The sequence below is a fragment of the Artemia sp. Qi Xiang Cuo genome, chromosome 12 (assembly GCF_049724085.1).
Source record: "Artemia sp. Qi Xiang Cuo chromosome 12, ASM4972408v1, whole genome shotgun sequence".
Taxonomy (NCBI): domain Eukaryota; kingdom Metazoa; phylum Arthropoda; class Branchiopoda; order Anostraca; family Artemiidae; genus Artemia; species Artemia sp. Qi Xiang Cuo.
In genome coordinates, this window is record NC_142805.1 from 50321071 (window position 1) to 50341045 (window position 19975).

At 34.7% G+C, this 19975-nt stretch overlaps 1 protein-coding gene across 1 annotated transcript in view; it reads left to right on the forward strand.

Moving 5' to 3' along the window:
* The window catches only part of LOC148946230 (uncharacterized), a 309809-nt gene that overhangs the window by 50318 nt on the left and 239516 nt on the right, over positions 1-19975 (forward strand). Inside the window, exons 14-18 of the mRNA XM_089097640.1 lie at positions 1746-2174; positions 4043-4343; positions 7216-7404; positions 9353-9516; positions 11485-11623. Of these exons, the coding sequence (XP_088953766.1) occupies positions 1746-2174; positions 4043-4343; positions 7216-7404; positions 9353-9516; positions 11485-11623 (1222 nt within the window). The remainder of the gene's footprint in view (positions 1-1745; positions 2175-4042; positions 4344-7215; positions 7405-9352; positions 9517-11484; positions 11624-19975) is intronic.

Here is a 19975-nt window from a genome sequence, read left to right on the forward strand (position 1 = left end):
ACTAAATATTAATGGAGTGTGTATACAATTCCATTTTAACGTGGTGGGATTATATTCCATATGTTAATCTACTGATCTAATTTGATTAACATCATCCAATCTTCAACTTCTGGGGATGATCTCCAATATTTTCCTTCCTGATTTATCAATTGTTCATTATATCGTTTAAATTTTAGATGTCACTATATAATAATTTTGGATCAAATAGGTTTTAAAGCAATAGATTTTAACGATTCATGCAAGTTTCTAAGAACTCGATAATTTTATTTTAAATGAAATCGCTGTATAATCTCACCTTTTTTATAGTCTTTAACTGTGTCTAAATAAACATAGTATGTGTCTTTTTTTTGGAAATCACATTACTGTATATTCATCTTTCTTGAAAGACTGAAACTCTTACACTCCTGAAACAAGCTTCAAACGCTATGTAAACTCTTATAAAATGAATATTCATAAATGATTCAATAGAACTGATAATATAGTCCAGCTAACAACTCCCTTTCGCGTGTCATATGTCTGCTTTCAATGTTTTTTTTAGTAAATTAGGAATCGTTGCTCCCCAAATCAAGGATAATAAATTGATACGTTGCATAAAGTTTAAAACTCTTACACTCCTCAAATAAGCCACGCGCGTTGCTTAAATGTTTATAAAATGATAATATAAACATGTATTAAATCCACTTGAATGCCTAATACAATTTAAACTAACTGCCACTTTAGCACGTGTCATGTATCTGCTTTCAGTGCTTTTTCTAAGTATATTAGGATTCATAACGCCCCAAATCATGGACTGGAGCAACTCAAAAATAGACAATTGTAACCTATGTTTGAGTACTTCAGTTTCTAGGAGACAGATTCTTCTTTTAAATCTTCTTTTCAGACCTTTCTAAGATTTCTTTCATAGCTTCTAATTAGCGCAACAATCCTTTCTGGCTTTTCTATTTCATAATATGAAAATGTATAGTGAACATTAAAAAAGAGGGAACCTTCATAGGGTAAGGAAGTCATTTATTGCTTCTGAACTTCATGTTAGGAAATTAGGCAGTGTATGAGAGGGGAGGGATCTTAATTAGAAAGAGGTATTACAACATCTTGTCCGAAAAACAGTTTTTTATTCCAAATATCGTAAGATGCGAATTTATAGCCTGATGTTTTTTTATTTTTTTTTGCGTACTTTTTGTGAAAAATTACTCTACATTTATAATTCTGGAATTCAGAAAGATTCATTCATTGTCTCGATCAGAAAGGGAAAAAGCCAATATTATTCACATAAGCTCAAGTGAAATGTCGGCGCCCTTTATAAGGGCGTCCATTAGGGAGGGTAAATGGTTCCCCCTCTCTCGGAGGGGGGGGTCAAATTTGAAACATTTTTGGAAAACAAATTTCACACTTTAACCCCTTTCTCTCTAGAAAAATACGCGGAGGCTCGCCCCTTCTCTGAAAAAAATTGCGCTTGGCTTTTTACATCTAAATGTAAACTTGTATATATGCCAATGAAAAGTAAATTTTGATTTTAAGATTCTATGGAAGCAAAGAAGAAAACGGAAATTGTAGCTGAAAAGAGGAAAAAAGTAATATTTCCCGGGGATTCGTTTCATGTTAATCTCAAATTCGTTTCATATTTAATATTTAAATAAAAATATATACCTGTTCTAAGCTATGACTGTAGGTTGTTACAAATTAAAGTTACATATGTAATTTTACCAGGATTTCTAAGTTAATCTTATTTTATACATCTTTTACAGAAACCAGCCACACCCCCACGTTTCACAAAGAAGATACAACCATGTCGAGCATTTGAAAACGAGCCTGCCCGATTCGAAGTCGAGTTTGATGGTGACCCAATTCCTACCATCTCCTGGTTTAGGGAGGACTATCCAATCAAAAATTCATCCGAATTTCAAATACATACCTTCGGTACCAAGTCTATTCTTCAGATACGTGAAGTATTTCTTGAAGATTCTGGAGTGTTTGCAGTTGTAGCTGAAAACAGAGGTGGTGCTGCTAAATGTAGTGCTAATCTAGTAGTAGAAGAGAAACGAAGCGGAAGGGGGGGACTTGTGCCGCCTAGCTTCTTAACTACGATTCAAGATGTTAATGTCAACGCAGGTCAATTGATCCGTTTCGATGCCAAGATAACTGGGACAAAACCTTTAGATGTCTATTGGTTAAAGGTATGATAAAAATAAAATGAAATTAGCTAAATTTGATTTTTGAGTTAACATATTCAGTGGAATTTCTAAGAAATATCTTCCTTGGTATGGTCGGCTGCGAAAATTTTTTGAATTAAAGTGCATAATTTAGTAAAAAATAAGAATCTACAAAGTTAGACAAGTTTGCTCAAAAAGTCAGATACTCTTTAAAACACGTAAGTATCAAACAGTTCGTGGTAACGAACTGTACGTAAGGAGCGACCCGGTTCAATAGTAACCGAAACTCTAAAAAGCGGAATTTTGATACCAATAGATACATCAAAAGAATCAGATTTTTATGCTAATTACAAATATATAAGTTTCAGCAAGTGTAGTTTTACACATAAAAAGTAACACGCCCGAGAAAATTTGCCTTTTTTGCGAAAAAAGAAGGAAACACCGCCTAAAAGTCATAGAACCTTAATGAAAATCACACCATCAGATTCAGCATATCAGAGAAACCTTATGTAGAGGTTTGAAGCTCCTATCTGCAAATATGTCGAATTTTGTATTTTTTGCCAGAAGAAAAATCACGGATGCGTGTTTATTTGTTTATTTATTTTTTTTCAGAGGTGATCGTATCGACCCAGTCGTCCTAGAATATCGCAGGGGGTCTTATTTGAACGGAAATTAAAAGTTCTAGTGCCCTTTTTAAGTGATTAAGAAAATGGAAGGCAACTAGGACCCCTCCCACGCTGATTTTTTCCCAAAGTCACCCGATAATAATTTTGAGATAGCCATTTTGTTCAGCATGGTCGAAAGTATTATAACTAACTGTCTTTGAGGATGATTTAATCCCCCATAGTCCTTGGGGGAAGGGCTGCAAATTATTAACTTTGCCCAATGTTTACATATAGTGTTGGTTATTGGGAAGTATACAGACATTTTCAGGGGGGGATTTTTCTGGTAGGGGGGTGGGTGGGTCGAGATTTACATGGGAGAATCTTTCCATGGAGGAAGTTTTGGTGGGGGGAGGGACATTGCTATGAAGGGAGCACCGGATTTCCCAGTATTATTTAAAAAAACGATCAGAAATTAAATAAAAAAACAACAAGTTTTTCAACTGAAAGTAAGGAGCAACATCAAAACTTACAACGAACAGAAATGATTACGTATATGATTGGGTTCGTACCCTAGTCAATACCTCGCTCTTTACGCTAAAGTTTTTCTAGTCATTGCATAAGAGCTATTTATTCTAATAAACGGCCTTTGTGACTAAGGGTCATTCTTAAAGAATTGGAATAAAATTTGAACTTTCAAACAGTTCGTGGTAACCGAACTGTTTGTCAGAAGTTGTTTGAAAAGATATTAATTTCGGAAACAAACGATCTTTCTTGGGGGAGGAGGGGTAGTATAAATTTTGATCATAAACTTTTAGTTTTTGATCTAGGTGTGCGGGCGAAAAAAAAAATATATCAAAAGCTGTGCATACAACTTAACTGCAATAGAGAGTTGGCCTACTGGTTTCTATCCTATAAAGTATCAACTTAGTGGTTTTGGGCTATCGTGTAAATTTGCTTATCTCAGACTTCGTGTCGCTTATTTCTTTGTATGTGTGATTTCTTCTTTTTTTTATTTTTTTGAGGAGGAGGGGGTAGATTTCGATCATAGACTTTTTTATTCATTGAAGAAATATATTAAATATTGAGTTAAAAACCAAAATACGGTCGATACAAATTTATAAGCTGATAAATAAAAAGTAGAAACCTATTACTACTCGTTGATCATCCCTGTTCATTCACTGACTTTTCATAGACATTTTGATTTGTCATTTTACTTATTTATCTTTCGTCTTTGTGCTAATTATACTAATGCTGTGTATATTTCCTAACTCCTTATTTTTTTCCTAGAACGGACGTAAGCTTGGCTCAGATGCTCGATACAAAATGCTAGAAGACGACGGTCTTTATACTCTTCTGATTATTGAAGCCGATTCTAGTGACAATGGAACGTATGAATGCGTTGCTATCAATTCTGCCGGTGAAGCACGTTGTGAGTCAACTTGCTATATTGAAACCCCCCACTCTCCAACAAAAATGATTGAGAGTATGAAAACCGGTGATGCCCCAAAAGTCTTGTCTCCACTCAGAGATGCCAAAATTGAGGAAGGACAGTCAGTGATATTTAAATGCCGAATTGGTGGTGTCTCAGGTAAGTCTTATTGAATAGGTAGTATAATTATGATACATTGAGACTGTAGAATTAGAAAACAGGATAGAAGACCGATTAGGTAGGTTTTTAAGCGGGTAAATTTCATCTTTTTTGACGACATCAATGGACTTTGCCATGAGTGCTAATACTTTTTATGATTTCTAGTTTTATTGATTGGCCAAAAATCATTTGGTGTCAGAAAGTGGGTATTAAAGTGGGTCTAAATTACGATAATGGAAAAAGTGGATATTGTTCCTCCTATAGGTAGAAAATTGTGTCATTTCTTTTATCTCACTTGTGGAAAAAGATTGGAACTGGAAATTCTGATGCTGTAACTGTTTTTGCCATTTCTCCAAGGGCTAATTAAAACGGTTGGCTTTTCGGCCAACCGTCTAGGGCTAAACGGAAAGCAGGTCGTTCTAGCCTGGGATGGGAGGATGTTGTAAGGAAAGATTTAAGGGAAATGGGAAATTCCTAGGAGGGTGTAAAGAGGGAGGCAATGAATAGATTGGGGTGGCTGGAAATCAATTTGAAAATTAGCAGTGCTAAAGCTGTCGAAATGAAAGTTGCTCAATCCAGCTCTAACCAAGGTCCTTATTAGAAAAGTTGGTGAAAGTAAGTGGTTTATTGATATAGGACAGGGTATTAAAAACAGCCCACAGTTATTGAAAGGATCACCTAGTGAGAGCGTAGAGAAAATCGTTTGAAAGACAAACTGTTTAAATATTGTGCTCCGAAGAAAATTGGACACACATATATTGAATATGCTAGTTTGAGCATATATAACTTACTTACCGACTATGTTCAATCCGACTATGCCATTTTTCCTATTTTCAGCACCAAGTACTCTTTGCCATTGCTATTCCTGATAATTTTAAACTCCTCTTAAGTGTTCCAACAAACCCACAGTCAATGAGGTGTTTCTTGAAACACTTATAGAAGTGGGGTGCAGTTTAGTAGAAGTGGGGTACTGTTTAGGACCTGCTCCGAGTTAAAAGGTAGTTTAGCCCAGTTGACCAAAGCATAGGACTCAGTCTCTGGGTCCTGGTATTCATTCTATTTGACTTATTAATTCGCACGTATGTTTAACGTCAAAGAGAAGGCGTGGACAATATCAAGGAGAAAAACCTTAACTAAATATAAAAAGAAAAACGTTTTGTGGGCCAGATGGTGGTTAATATATATGAACGTAGAAGAGTTGAAATAAAGGAAATAGTAGAGGTATAGGCACAACTGATGGACATGTCAGAAAACTAATGCTTACAAAAGTAATCATTGTATATTGAACAATGCCAGTAGCTAAAAAAAATATATAAATAAATATGCTAATATGAACGCTAAACTAAAAGGTCCGGAGGTATATGCAAAAAAAAGTACAAAAGAGTTGGACAAAAGCCGCAGCTTGAAAAGCTGCAAGTAGGAAGCCCTCCATTTTAATTTGTCAAATTTGAATATGTGAGGTGCATGAGCGTAAACCGAAATATGTTGTCGAAAACAATAGCATTAAAGAAGAAAAATTTGGAAATTTGTATGCTCCATTTTTGAAAATTTCTGAATCGAACCGGTCGCCAATTCATGAAAATTTAGGGCGGTCAAGGATTATTTTTTTCAATGAAGATACAAACAAATATTTTGAAAGTCGATGATACGGGGGAGGTTTTTTTTATTTCACTGAAAAATACCCAAAAAGATACTTCTCAATGTTAAGGTGGAATGCTTACAGTTCGGCCATTATAAGCAATAGAATTAATTGACTTATTTAAATTTGAAATATAAACTCACTCCATATTTATATGATTATTTTGGGAATTAAAAATTTATCTGAGCAACAAAAATCGGGCTTTGAGAGGATGAACAAAAGCAAAGAATCGACTGTATTTTGTTTTGACTGTTTGGAATGTCCTGGGATGTAAAACATAAAATCAGTAATACAAAAAGGATAAGGATTTAAGCATTGCAAATTCTGTAATAGATTATCTAACCTTAAACCTTATATACGTATAAATAAATATATAAACCTATATATAAACCTTATACACGTATCTTAAACCTAAACCTACGTATACGTAGGTTAAGCATAAGGTTAGGTATAGGTTAGGTAATATACCTAACCTTACACCTACGTATATTAAGGTAAACCTTAATATACGTAGTCTTATCTAATAGGGGTTTTCACGAAAGACCCAAGTTAAAAATTTTGTGTACTGTTCATAAAATTTTAAGATTTGAGTCAGAATTTTGAATTGCATTTTAATGTTCATATCTGTTGTCAAGGCATACCCAGTATTCTTGTTCTGTTTCTTTTTTTTGGGGGGGGGCGGGGGGTACAAAAAGACTACGAAACGTGTAAAAAAAAATTTGAGTCGGAATTTTTTTTTGGGGGGAGAGGGAGGAACTCAGTACCAATACCCCCTGGACACGGCCGTGTCAGTTTCAATCAAATTACGAGTTTCATATTTTATGTTGTAGCTCTACAATAAAATTAGATAATGATTTATTTTATATAGGATAAAAATAACGGTGAAATAATTAATTTTTGCTTTACTTCTTACAATTTTAGAAGTGGAACCAAGATTTTGACTTAAACTTTAGAATTTATGTGAGTTGAGGAAAAAATACAAGATACTTATTTCTTGTTTTCTGAGCTTATAACTCTTAAAGTAACCAAATAATGATTTAACTGTCAAAAGAAGGACGTTAAGCTTTTTAATATTTATTTTCCTCTTAAAGTTAATGAACCTGGACATAAGGGTTATTTTTACTCCTGATTTGAGTTTGAACCGAACACCACAAAAATATGAATGTATTAAAATTGGAATTTAATCAGCACCTTAAAGGCCGTATTTTTATTAGTCTTTATTTTTATCTTTAGCTCTTGAAATAAAATGGGAGCGTAACGGGCAACCAATCAAGCCGTCTAAGTACTTCATTATGTCCCAAGAAGGAGACCTTTACATGTTAAGAATATCTGAAGCCTTCCCTGAAGACGAAGGGGAGTACTCCTGCGTTGCTTATTCCAAAACCGGAAAAGCTTGTACCACTGCCAAACTAAAAGTTACTGGTAAGTTGTTTTGTTATTTAGTTTATTCATTTAGTGTTAATTTAAATAGTTTTAGTATAAGCCTAATAAGAAAGCAAAATTAACAATCTATGTTTATCAGAAACGTCCATAGGGAAGCAGGACAGTGGTTTTAGGTCCAGGGTTTGTGGAGTATATAGAGATATTTAGATTTAGTGAAACTAAATCGCAGATTTTTTCGATTGTTCAGATTTTTTAGATTTCATATTTTTTCGATGAAACGGAACAGAATTTTCTTTTTAAAGTTCAGGAAAGAGTCATCCCTAGAAATATTCTAATAAACTTGCTTAAAAAGACGTCAAAACATCAGCTGAAAGGAAGTATCAATTGATTAATTTCACATCTTTAGGAGTTCCCCGTGGTGCTACCCGCTTTAATTGAAAACCTTGTTGCCGCAGGGGAGGTATTATTTATGCTGTATGTATATTAAATAGACTGCGTTTTGTGTAGCCAGTAGTAAGAGTTTATATTCTTTCTTTAGTTAAACTAGTCTCTCGTTAGCTTTTCGAATTGTTGACATATTTAAGATCGCCTAACAATTTTAACCCAAAATTGCTTTGGGATGTCCCTGTGGTGTTGGAGAAATTTGCTAATGGGCCATTTGTTTCTGAGACGATCAGCTGATGGTGAGACTCGCAAAATTATTTTGAAGGTATCGAACGGCCTTACAGTCTGTATTGATTCCTCCTTAGTATTTCCGCATACATAACCGCCGGCCATATCTGTTTACCCCCCCCCCTAGATTTTTGTGGCATGTCAGCCCTTTCTTGAACATTGAGCAACGAAACATTATGTTTTAAGTATAACTGGATAAAGTGTACGGTCTCAGTTGTTAATACTGCACTAAAATGAGAAAACAAGGCAAAAATGGCAAATTAATTATGTATATTATGCATTGAACTAAAATTGTTTCAAGAAAATTACTTTTACTAATTTCTTTTACTCTTGATTTCGTTTTACTACTATTATCTATTTAAAAAAATTAAACCCGGCTATACACGGGTTATACCAGATATACTCTCAAAGAATCAAGGTGTCGGTGAAATGAATTTTTGGAACAAATTTCACAATTACAAAGCAAATTTTGTGATATGTCAAAATACCTTAATGTTTCTTAGATGCAAAAGATTACGATTTTAATCCTTTCAGTTTTCACTCAATTAAGCTTTTCCATTGAGTAGAAGCCCGTTTAGCTGCTCTTTGCTTACAGAGCAGACCTTAATGATACAAGTTGTTTTAGCTGAGTGTTCAGTTCAAATTCCACAATTGCAAAGCTGATTGTCTGAGATGTGAAAATGTATTAGATGCAAAAGGATACGATTGTAATGCTTTCAGTTTTGGTTGAATTAAGTTTCCCATTTGAGCAGACACCCGTTAAGCTGTGCTTTTCTTACAGAGCAGAGTTCAATGATATAATCCGTTTTAGTTGAGTCTTGGTCAGCCTTTTAACTATAGAGATGCTCTTGAAAGTATTTACACGTTTCAAGAAATCTCAAAAAAGTTATTCCACGTATATAACACATTTCCTTTAATGTTTCACTGTAGTGGTTGAATAGTGCTTAGGGTAATTCTTCGTGACTCACTCTTTGTCTGCGGAACTTTTAGGGACGCTCCACGGAAGCCTAAAGTTCCAGCAAACCCCGTCTGAGAATACCTGATATAGCTAGGTAGATTGATAAAATGTCTTGCTTTCGATGGAAGCAATTGTGAACATACCACCCTATGTCAATGGAAGTATTTGTCGAACCGTTTTACAGTGACAATAGTTCATAAACGTCACTTAAAATTCATTGTTATGCATCAATAATTTTTATAGCAATTTAAGCCTATATTATAATTCAAATATAAGAATTATCTTTTTTTTGTACTTTCTCTAAGTTTTAGACATACAAATGCAGTTAATTTAAATACCTTGATTTGTTCTTTACAGCCCCGCAAACCCATGACGAACCTCCGACTGTTACGAAACTTGATGATGTTACTGTAGTTGAAGGAAGCCCTGCCCAGTTCCGTGCCCGACTCACTGGACGCCCCCTTCCATCAGCACAGTGGTTTAGAGAAGGGATACCCATACCACCCTCCCAGGATTTCCAGGTAAGTTTTTCAGCCCAAATGTCTTACATACCAGAACAATATCGGACATAAGAGTAAAGCCAGTTACAGAGGGTTTACTTGATTTTTTTTGTTCCAGTTAAAAAGTAATTTTTAACTCAAGAGTTTGACTAGGAAGGAAATTTGAAGAAAAATCGAAAATTGTTAAATTAAAAAGAAAAAAAAACAAAAATAAAAAGAAAATATCTGTACTAAAGATAGTATATCTTTAGGATTTCCCAGGATTTCCAGGTAAGTTTTTCAGCCCAAATGTCTTACATACCAGAACAATATCGGACATAAGAGTAAAGCCAGTTACAGAGGGTTTACAGGATTTTTTTTTTTTTTTTTTTTGTTCCAGTTAAAAAGTAATTTTTAACTCAAGAGTTTGACTAGGAAGGAAATTTGAAGAAAAATCGAAAATTGTTAAATTACAAAAAAAAACAAAAAAAAACAATTAAAATATCTGTACTAAAGATAGTATATCTTTATATCACCTGATTTCAATAGGTGGACCTTAAACAGATTTACTTCCATAAAGCCTTGTATAGACAAAATCGTGTCAATTTCTGTTCTACTGACCTTTCTACATAGCCTTACGATCTTTCTTTGTGGAAATTTTGGTTTCTTAGTTTCTAGTCTTTTTGCAAATCAGCACGAGAGGTCACCCATTCCTAAAAACGAAATATAACATGTTGTACGTGGTGCAAGGTGAGCCATGCATGGCATAAAGATGCTTGTTATAGTGCAAGCGTGCCACGTGTGGCGGAACAAACGGTGTTTTGAGATGTAAAGCAGGTGGTAAAGGGTTAGATACCCCCTGATCTGGAGCAGCAAACCACTGTTTGTTGCTCCAGAATTTATATAATATTTTAATTTATATTATATTATTCAGTGATTTTGTTTTTTTGGTTGCAGTATATCTTATCTTAAATTCTCTCTATAATAATCCAAACAAGAAGACGAAGAAACAATTTTCGGCAGTTTACAAGTCTTAAGAATTTATCATTTCTTGTGCAAAGGGTAATCGACAACAGTTGATAAAAAAAAGCTTTGTCAATAAGTAGACCTAGCCATAAAATTCTGCAGAGCCGTAAGAGAGACATGAAAACAAGCAAAAACAATGAGGGAACTCGTGAGATTAACTGAATATTTGTGACAATGTTTTAAACCAAAATCTTTAGGATTACAAATAGAATTGATAGTAGTTCTAGTTTTACTTCTAAGAGCCTAATTTATCAGATATATCCTACACCTTTAATTAAAATGTATAGACAAGAACTTATTTTACCTTGAAAACAGCTCTTTTACTATAAGGATTTATAATACAGTAAGAAATTCTAAAATTTATAGAACTTTCTTGTATTTTATAAATTATTCTTGTTTTGATATACATTGGTTCTTCAACACTGTTTTCAGTAATTTGAAGTATTTCAGCAAAATCCTTGAAACTTCAGGCAACTCTTAACGCTTAAATTTGCAGTAAATGAAGCAGCCATCATTGGAAAGTTTTGCACGATATAAATAGAAAGCTTTTTCAAGCCCGTTTATAAAAGTAAAATCTAAAAAAAAAACTAGGAGAGGAAACAACAAATAGATAAAGAAACTATCCAAGAGGAAGGCTAGCAGCTCTACGGATTTATTTCTGGTTTTCCACGTTTCTCGCTACTAATCTGAGCATTTTCTATAAATTTATAGTTTTTGTGTGTACTTCTAGTTTGAACGAACAAGCTACATTAGAAATCCCTCCGCAAGGACACATTAAATTTTGTAGCGTAAAATCTATGAAAAGCTGAATTATTTTTGAGTGCTAATGAAAAGAGCGAAATGAGAACCCAAATTGCGTTTTAGCTATCTTTTCTTTCGTCTGCCGATTTTTGGGTGGTTTCTTTGCAGCCCACCTACCCAGTCCTGGACTCTTCGAAAGCGATAATAAAACAATTGATAAAATAAAACTCCTTCTTTTTTCAGATGATCCAAGAGGGACTAAACGTTGTTCTGCTCATCAAGACAACATACCCTGAAGATAGTGGTGTTTACTCTGTTCGTGTTGTAAATCCAGCCGGACAAGTGGAAAGTTCTGCCTACTTAACTGTTCACAGTAAGCACTAAGGGCTTTGTATCGTCTATCCCTCTTGTGTGGCATCTAACTGACCGATACCACCCATCTGGGGGGTTGCCTGTGCCCAAATTTGATTTTTCCATTCAGCTATTTATTTGTACTTGAAAAGCTCAATTTAAATTAAGAGGCACAGTTTTTAATTCATTAAAGAGCTTTTCTTTGTACTGTCAGTATCAATTGCATGGGTTTTACTTTATATGAAATAATGGGTTTGCGTGGAATGCCCACGCGTGACAATTTAACCAAGCATGCTCAGTTCTTTTCTTCTTTTAACCTTGAATGCCACTCTTGAGGGACGGCGCCCTTATTGCTGCGCTGTGATAGGTGGTATCGGTCACTTGACCGAAATGATGACGTTAGGATAGATTTCCCGGTTGGTAATCAGTGACGTCATCGTTTCCACGTTCCGCCACTTTTCTGACTGGTATTTAGATCGAGTGTTAAATTTTTAATTGTTAATATGTGTTGCTATTTGATTGCATGTTAAAATTTTCTATTTAGCAGGTTAGGGACTGTTTCTCTAAATGCAATTTATTATTCTTTTCTACTAACAGTTTTATAAGTGCCATTTCGGCTTTCTTTTTTTTATAAGCAAATCCAGTGGAATTAGGTATTTATTTTTCTAAACTCTAGTCAAAATCTTGATAACACTCGGCAGTTTCTTTTAGTTCCGCTTCTTCTAATCTAAATTTTGCCTGTAATTGGGTAGCATAATTCAAGTTCATTCATTAATTCTTGGTCCGAAATTTGAGGGTTTTTGAATCTACTTGTTTTTCGCTCATACTTAATTTTAGGGTTCGGTGAGTTCAGTGTGCCAACTGAGTACTAGTGTGTTCCTCACTTTAGTATGTCTGGAAGATTTGTTCTTTATGCATTTTTGTGTAGCTTTAAAAATAATGCCGAATAAATGACTGCGTCTAATTTCACATTACAATTCAAATCTATTTAGGCCTCTCGAGAACTTGTAGAACGTGTAGGTTGTTGTTATTGTTTTATCTTGTTAAAGAAATTACGTAGGTATAGATCAGAACCATTGCACATAAGTCGCCTGTGTGTTTTTTTTTTTTTTTTTTTTTGTGAGATGTTGACACATTCTTATGTACAATTTCTTGTTGGATTGGTACTTCTTAGTTTTTCTCTTACTCCAACACAGTTGCAAAAACGAAGTTGAAAGTTCAGTCTTGGTTTGAAAATGGCGCTAAAAGCCAAACCTGATTTGAAAATCACTTCTAATAATCCTAAAACATAATTCTAAAACAAAATCATGCCAAGTCTCTATTCAGATTTCTTGTTTGGTTCCAGAATTTTAAAAATGACTTAAATTATTTTTGCTTAGCGCTACTAAGAGGGTCAGAATATTTTTTTTTTTTTTTTTTTTTTTTTTTTATAAGCTGGTATTATTATTATTTTGTAAATAAAAAACGCTGTTATTTGTCAAGAGCAAAAACAGTAAAATGGAAAAGAGGTCGAGTGCTTGAACCAAGTAGAGGTGCAATAAGGTCAACGCTTCAGAAGCTCCAGCAACAAGCTTCAGAAGATTGGAAGGATACATCTCAGCCATAGCTGCCATTTACGGGTCAAATCTAGCATACTTATCAATTTATATCATTACTTTATTGATACATCTGTTCATACATCTATACGTACCTAAATATGTTTAGGAGCATCTATGTATAAATGGTTTTTTTATGGAAGGGACTCGTGAAATTGAGTTTAGGACTATCCAAGTATACTAGAGGTGGATATTAATGGAGCCTGAATGGCCCTTGCTCTTAGGTGCTATTGACTATTTTTAACCTTCCTATTGGCTATTGCCAATAGGACTGATGCTTGCTTTGTTTGCGTTATTGGATCTGAGCTTGTTCAAAAATATGTTCGTGAGGTAAGAATATCTTCCGTTTATTCGAATATCTTCCGGTAACAATATTTGCTCTAACAATTGTCTGTCTTGTCTTTCCCAGTTCAGCTGCAGCAGTTGAGTGAGTGTTTTGAGGCGATGATTTTGTTTATAAAATTGACAATCATATACCACCTTAATAAAATGCAAACATATTTTCCCATCATATGGTCCAGTGTCTCATCTGGGACTTGATATGCCCCGAATTTCTAAAATATTTTTGGCTTTTAGAAGATTTTGGCTTTTTGTAATTGTAAAATTCGTTGAAATATCTGTTGATCAGTATAACCTTCACCATTTGTTTCCTGGCTGTCGATTGCGAATGAGACCATCTCCAAGATATCTCCATCTCCAAGATATCTCCAAGATGTGTTTGAATTCAGAGTCCATTAAATTGGCTTCTAGAAAATTCAAAAGTCTATCTAGTGTTATCGACACTAAACCTTTGAAAATAAGTAAAAATAAATGTGACACCCATCGCTTTGGTTTGTGGGGCGCTCACTTGAGACTTCAAGGCTTATGTGAAGAGTTTTTTTCTTATCAAAGGTAAATATCGTAATAAATTACTGAATTACAGAACTTCTAATATTATATTATGTCCAATCTAAGATAATCAATTTTATTTCAAATACAAGAAAAAAATTGGTCAAATAAGATCTTGTAAACTTAGAAGAACCACTTGATGCTTCGTGAGTACACAATGTAATAATGAAAAAAAAAACAGTTTGTAGTAAAGAGCTGTAAGAAAGGAGCGATTAGAACTAATAGTAACCGAAAAAAAATAGTTTAGATAACTAAATGTATGTCGAAAGAATTGCTTTTTATGGTGATTCAATATATATAAAACTCATTAAATTTGAAGTTACTCATCAAAAGTTACGAGCCTGAGAAAATTTATCTAATTTTCGAAAAAGGGTGAGTGATCTTGATGAACATTGCTTGACGAATATCGTCAAATTGAGTATATCAGAAAGCCCTATTACAGAGTTTTCAAGCCCCTTTCTGTGAAAACGTAAAATTCTACATATTTTCAGGGGAGATCGCGGACGCGTGTTTATGTTTCTTAGTTTGGTTGTTTCTTCCCTGGGGTAAGGATCCGTTCGAACAGAGATTAAAAGTTCTAGTGCCCTTTTTAATTAGTAAAAAAGATCGTGTCATAACAAACTGGCGTTTTCGGCCATGTCATGAGAGAAGATAACAATTTCGCCCCAAGGTTAAAAAAGCATCGATCGCAAATTCTGGGAATTAAAATTATGAAGAAGTTATATATTGAGCTTCCCAGTTTCAGAGGCAGTTATGCCACGAGGTGGCCCATTCGTTCTTAAAGATATACCTAGTCCATATAAAACGAACGGCCAATGTGCACATTTATTTTGAAGCTTTCCCCACGAAAAATTCCTCCATGGAAAGATCCTCCCACGTAACCCGTTTGCTAATCTGATTCATTTGAGGCTCATTCAATTGTGTACAATGGTGTATCATAGGGCATTAGCTATTATGGAGGAAAGCCAGTGGATCTGTGTGTTTCTAGAGGGAGGGAGAGTTTGCCTAAAGGAAAGCATTTGTTTTGCCAAAATTTTCTAGCTGTTCTTGAGCCTTCAAATTAATATAGAGCAAGGTTTTGGGGTGAAGATTATTCTCCAATTCCCGTTTATCCCTAGAAATATATTTGGACTAAGTCTGTAATTGGATGCTGCTGATTGATAGCCCCTCCTTTTTACATAAAAAAATGTCAACATTGAAGATTAAATTCTTACGCTTATCAGTACAAATTGTGGAGAGTTTGGCGGGGGGGGGGGGGATTGTGGATTCTACTGGGGAATTTCCCAAAACGGAAGGGAAGGGAGGGACAGATGCTACCGGGACTTTTATTTTACCCGAGATTCAAGTGGGAATGTTTCTCATTTTCCTATGTATATACTTGTTATTAAGTAAGAAAATGAGAAACATTTTGAAATGTGATGCAACTGATCTTGAATTGTTGCCAAATTCTGCCCCCCCCCCCTTCATTAACCATAGGCTTTTAAAGTCTGTTTTTTAACCTTCTTAATGCTTCAAGTCAGAGAACCCCAGTCCAAATTTTTAACATGATATACTTGATAAAATTCAGGTTAATGATACTTTTTAAAGATCTAAAACCAAAGAATTAACAAAATATTTTGCAAGTCGTAATGAAAATAGATAAACTAAATTTAAAAAAAAAACACAATTCAGTTTAGCGGAATTCAATCTAAAAAAACATGTTTTATTTTGCAAGAGCTAATGCAAAAATCGGCCTGGATCTTGTATAATTCTAATCTAATTATTAGAAATTATTTACTAATAGAATTACGAATTTAGTAAAGGCGATAATATAATAAATATAGGAGAACAATATACCCCACTTGTGCATCATTTAAACTTGAAACTTTGTTTTTTAATAGTTACGATTTTTGAAACTACGATCCTTCGGCATATTTTAACGTAATTTATAACATCTGCCACATCATTTTTCAAATGCGCTCCTTCTAATCATTCTGGCAAATGTCCATTCAGATCTTTAACGACTTTATTTTCGCAAACCCTTGTTCAAGCAATGCAGATTCATATGTAAACTGCTCTTCTGGAGATCTGTTTCTAGTCTCTCGTTTTCTGTCAAAGAATTTTAAGATGTTGAGGATGATACAAACCAGACCTTTCCCACAATAGGATCATTCCATTTTCAAAGTCAATCGCAATTTATTGCAATAAGATATCTTGGCCGTGTTCCAGAATTCAATCATCATTAGTGAATATTGATACTTTCAGCCTAAATACTTACCCTCTAAAATGCTTATAATACGTAAAAAGGGCTAACATTATGTTAAATTCTGCGTTTACAGCTTTCCAAATCTCTCATAAATTTGGTTTATTCATTGTCTTGGGAAGAAACTAATAACGAACAACTAATTATGGCTAATGATAATTCAGTTGTGGAAAACACTTAGCAAGCACTAGCATACGGATCTCAAAATGGACGTACCTTGTTTTTGACTTTTTAGTGCCTTTTCTAGTATCTTGTTTTAGCTTTAACATCCTGTGATGGATTAACTATGGTGCAAGTGATTCACATTGGCCAGGGTCTCGAAGGTTATATATTATATAAAAATTGGCTGTCCTAAACCAAGATATAATATCTCTTACCAAAAGGATTTTCAATCCCTAAAAGACTGGTGGAAAATCCCTATTTTTAATACCAAAATCCCTAAAAGTTTTACTATTTTCTGACTTCTCTCCAAGTTATAAGGAAAGGATTACTATGCTGACCTTTGATAGCTTTTGTTCAATACGACTTATTTTGCAGCTCAAGACCTTTTGCATTGGCCAAAATGTCTTATTTTGACGTTTAAAGCAATACTTTGTATTTATCGACTAGTTGACTTGGGTTTTGATCTATAGATTCCGGGTCCAGATATCAGATTCTGGACCATAGGAATATATTTTATTTATCTGTTTTTCTTTGCCATTATTTTTTTTGCTTCTCTATTACTACTTTTGCAACAACTTCATTTTTATTTGAAAGGTACGAAGGATTGGCATGAATTATATTCAACCGGTCGCTTTTTCACGCATTAGTTTTTTTTTTATTTATTTTTTTTTTTTTATTATTAAGTTGTTAATTTGAAGCAGTGTAGTAGCAAAAATGAATCACCTAAAGCTTGATTTAAGGACAGCGCCTGCATTTTGATCTTTTGAATTATTCGATTTTAACTAGTGTAGGCTGCTACCTATCTCCCAGTTTTCCAGAAAAATGTACACGGACTTTAAACTGTATTTAGAAAAACTTAATGAGAATATTAAATAATAAGTTTTAAGAGAAAACACCAACTACTAAGATTAATACCCAGAGTCATCGTTGTCGTCACCATCCCCGTCGTCTTTCCCAATGCCTAAAAAAGCTACGCATTCGGACGCAGTTGCATCGAATTCCACGCACTTCATTTTTTTTCTTTAAGCTCTCGGTGAGCGTAGGGGGGCCTTAACGCTTCATCCTATACTTGACAGAAACCGTTGCAGCCAAAGTTACGTTTTTGATCCCATTCCTCTTTTCATTCTCTGAACACTGTTCCTCTTTTCAGAACGCTGAAAAGTCTTTCCACAAAGACATTTGAGCAGGGAAGTCCAAAAATAAACCGAATGACATGAAGAACGTTAGTGAACTTTAGTGCTCCACTTGGCGTCTTGAAGGAAGCCCCCCAGTTCCAAAAATCAATCGGGTTTTCGCCACTGAGCAAACTGTCGTCTGGACTATGCAGCATCAATGCCCGTCACTTTTTCAACCAGCCCAAAATTCCACGAGGGGTGCCCGAACTTTTGGCAAAAAGGCCGTAACAATAGAATGTCACTATCCGATACGACTTTCGGGTCTACAATCTCCAGGGGCGGATCCGTGATTTTTTTTTAGGGGGGGGGGATAAAATAGGTTGATCCGAAAAAAATTTAAGGGGGGGGGGTGGTACGATATTTACAAAGTTGTAAATATCGTGATGAAATGGAAATCGGTCGACTAGATGGGACAGAGCTTCAATATAAAATTTCTGGGCAATCTCCTTGATGCTCTTGCATTTCTCCGTGAAATTCTTATCTTTTCCTTGTAAGGAAAACAGACTGGTGGTTGTTTCTCGCCCCATGTTAACCTTAGAGGCGGGTAGGAAGAACTCTTCTCTTTAAGGTTCACGGGCTGAACAGACTCAATTTGTTTTTACCATGAAATTGTGACAAAGGCTCTTCACAACTTCCAGCACTTCTTTTTTAAGCAAGTAAAATCATAAATGTGCACAGGAGCTTCTATTTGTATTTTTCTATCACGCAGGTCCTTCCACGTTGGTTATTTTGTTTCAAATTCCGCGGGTCTACTCAAGTCCGACAAAAACAAGAACGTTCGTCAATAATTTTTGGCGATTCCCAAAATTCCTATTTCCGTAACAAAAATCCAAAGGCTCGGCAAAGGAAAAAAGTGGAAAATCCAAATTTAAGTAGAAATAATGTACTAAAGTAGGTCTAAAAATATTAGAGAAACATTCAAAATAAAGTAGTCCACTCTAAAATTTAGAAGAAATGGAAGCACTGCATAAGGTACTATCCTATTATAGATACAGGGACATAAGTCCATAAAAATGTAGGGAGGATGGTGGGAAAATTTATTTTTGAAAATCTGGGGGAAAGGAGGCAATTTTGTTGTTTTTGCGATTTTATCAGTGAAAAATACTTTAAAAAGGTATTTTCAAAATCTAGAAGGGGTTGGGGGAGGGTATAAAGATCTGTGTGGAGGAAACCAATATGATGTATGCCTGGGCTAGATACCAAATCTCTACGTATAGAATATACCCACTGATTTCCTGTCGTTTACGTAAAAACTTACCCTTGTTTTCGCGGTTTCATTAATTCTGCATCGATCAGTAGCATCTGTCAATTTTTTTTTTGTTTCCCGATCTTAATCTCTCTTGATTTGAATCCTACTCATATTTTATGCAATCTCGTTTTAAATTCAAAAAATTCAGTGTCGTTAATAATAGATTCAATAAGCATATACAAAATTCGTACAAAAAAAATATATAATCTTTATGAAAACACTTTAGATTACTAAACACTTTTCCTCTAGGCCATAGCCTGTTCAGGCAACATAAATTGCTGCAATTTACGTGAGCATTCAAGTCCATCCACTCCAGACTACCAAAAATGAGACCCATCTACCAAAATCAACCAAATCAAAAAAAAAAGGAAATAAAAGGAAACGATCCCAAGACAACATAATTCCCTTTAACCTATCATTAACTACCCTTCAAATATTTCCCTTACCCATTCCCTCTCCCCCCCCTAAAAAAAACAACAACAAACAACCCAATGACCCAAAATACTTCTTTATCGCAAATTTAAATAATCCCACTGACCTCTAAGTGGCGGATCCAGGGGAGGGGTGAAGGGGTCGCGCCCCTCTAACGTAGTCTAAAGTAATGTAATTTATTTAACTAACGCAAGTTTGCGTTAAATAAACTTGCTCCTAATGCAAGTTTTTCCGATCAACCTATTTTGCCCCCCCCCCTAAAAAAATCCTGGATCTGCTCCTGTGATCTCTTCTCTTTTAAATTAAATAAAAAAAGACAAGTTTTTTTTAACTGAAAGTAAGGAACGACGTTAAAACTTAAAACGAACAGAAATTATTCCGTATATGAAGGGGGCTGTCCCTCCTCAACGCCTCGCTCTTTACGCTAAAGTTTTTTTATTGTTTAAAAAAACAGAGTTGTGAGAAAGTCAAACTTTAGCGTAAAGAGCGAGGCGTTGAGGAGGGCACAGCCCCTTTCATATACGGAATAATTTCTGTTCGTTTTAAGTTTTAACGTCGTTCCTTACTTTCAGTTAAAAAAACTTGTTTTTTTTATTTAATTTTTGAACGTTTTTGAATTAATGCAGGTTTTGATTTTGGC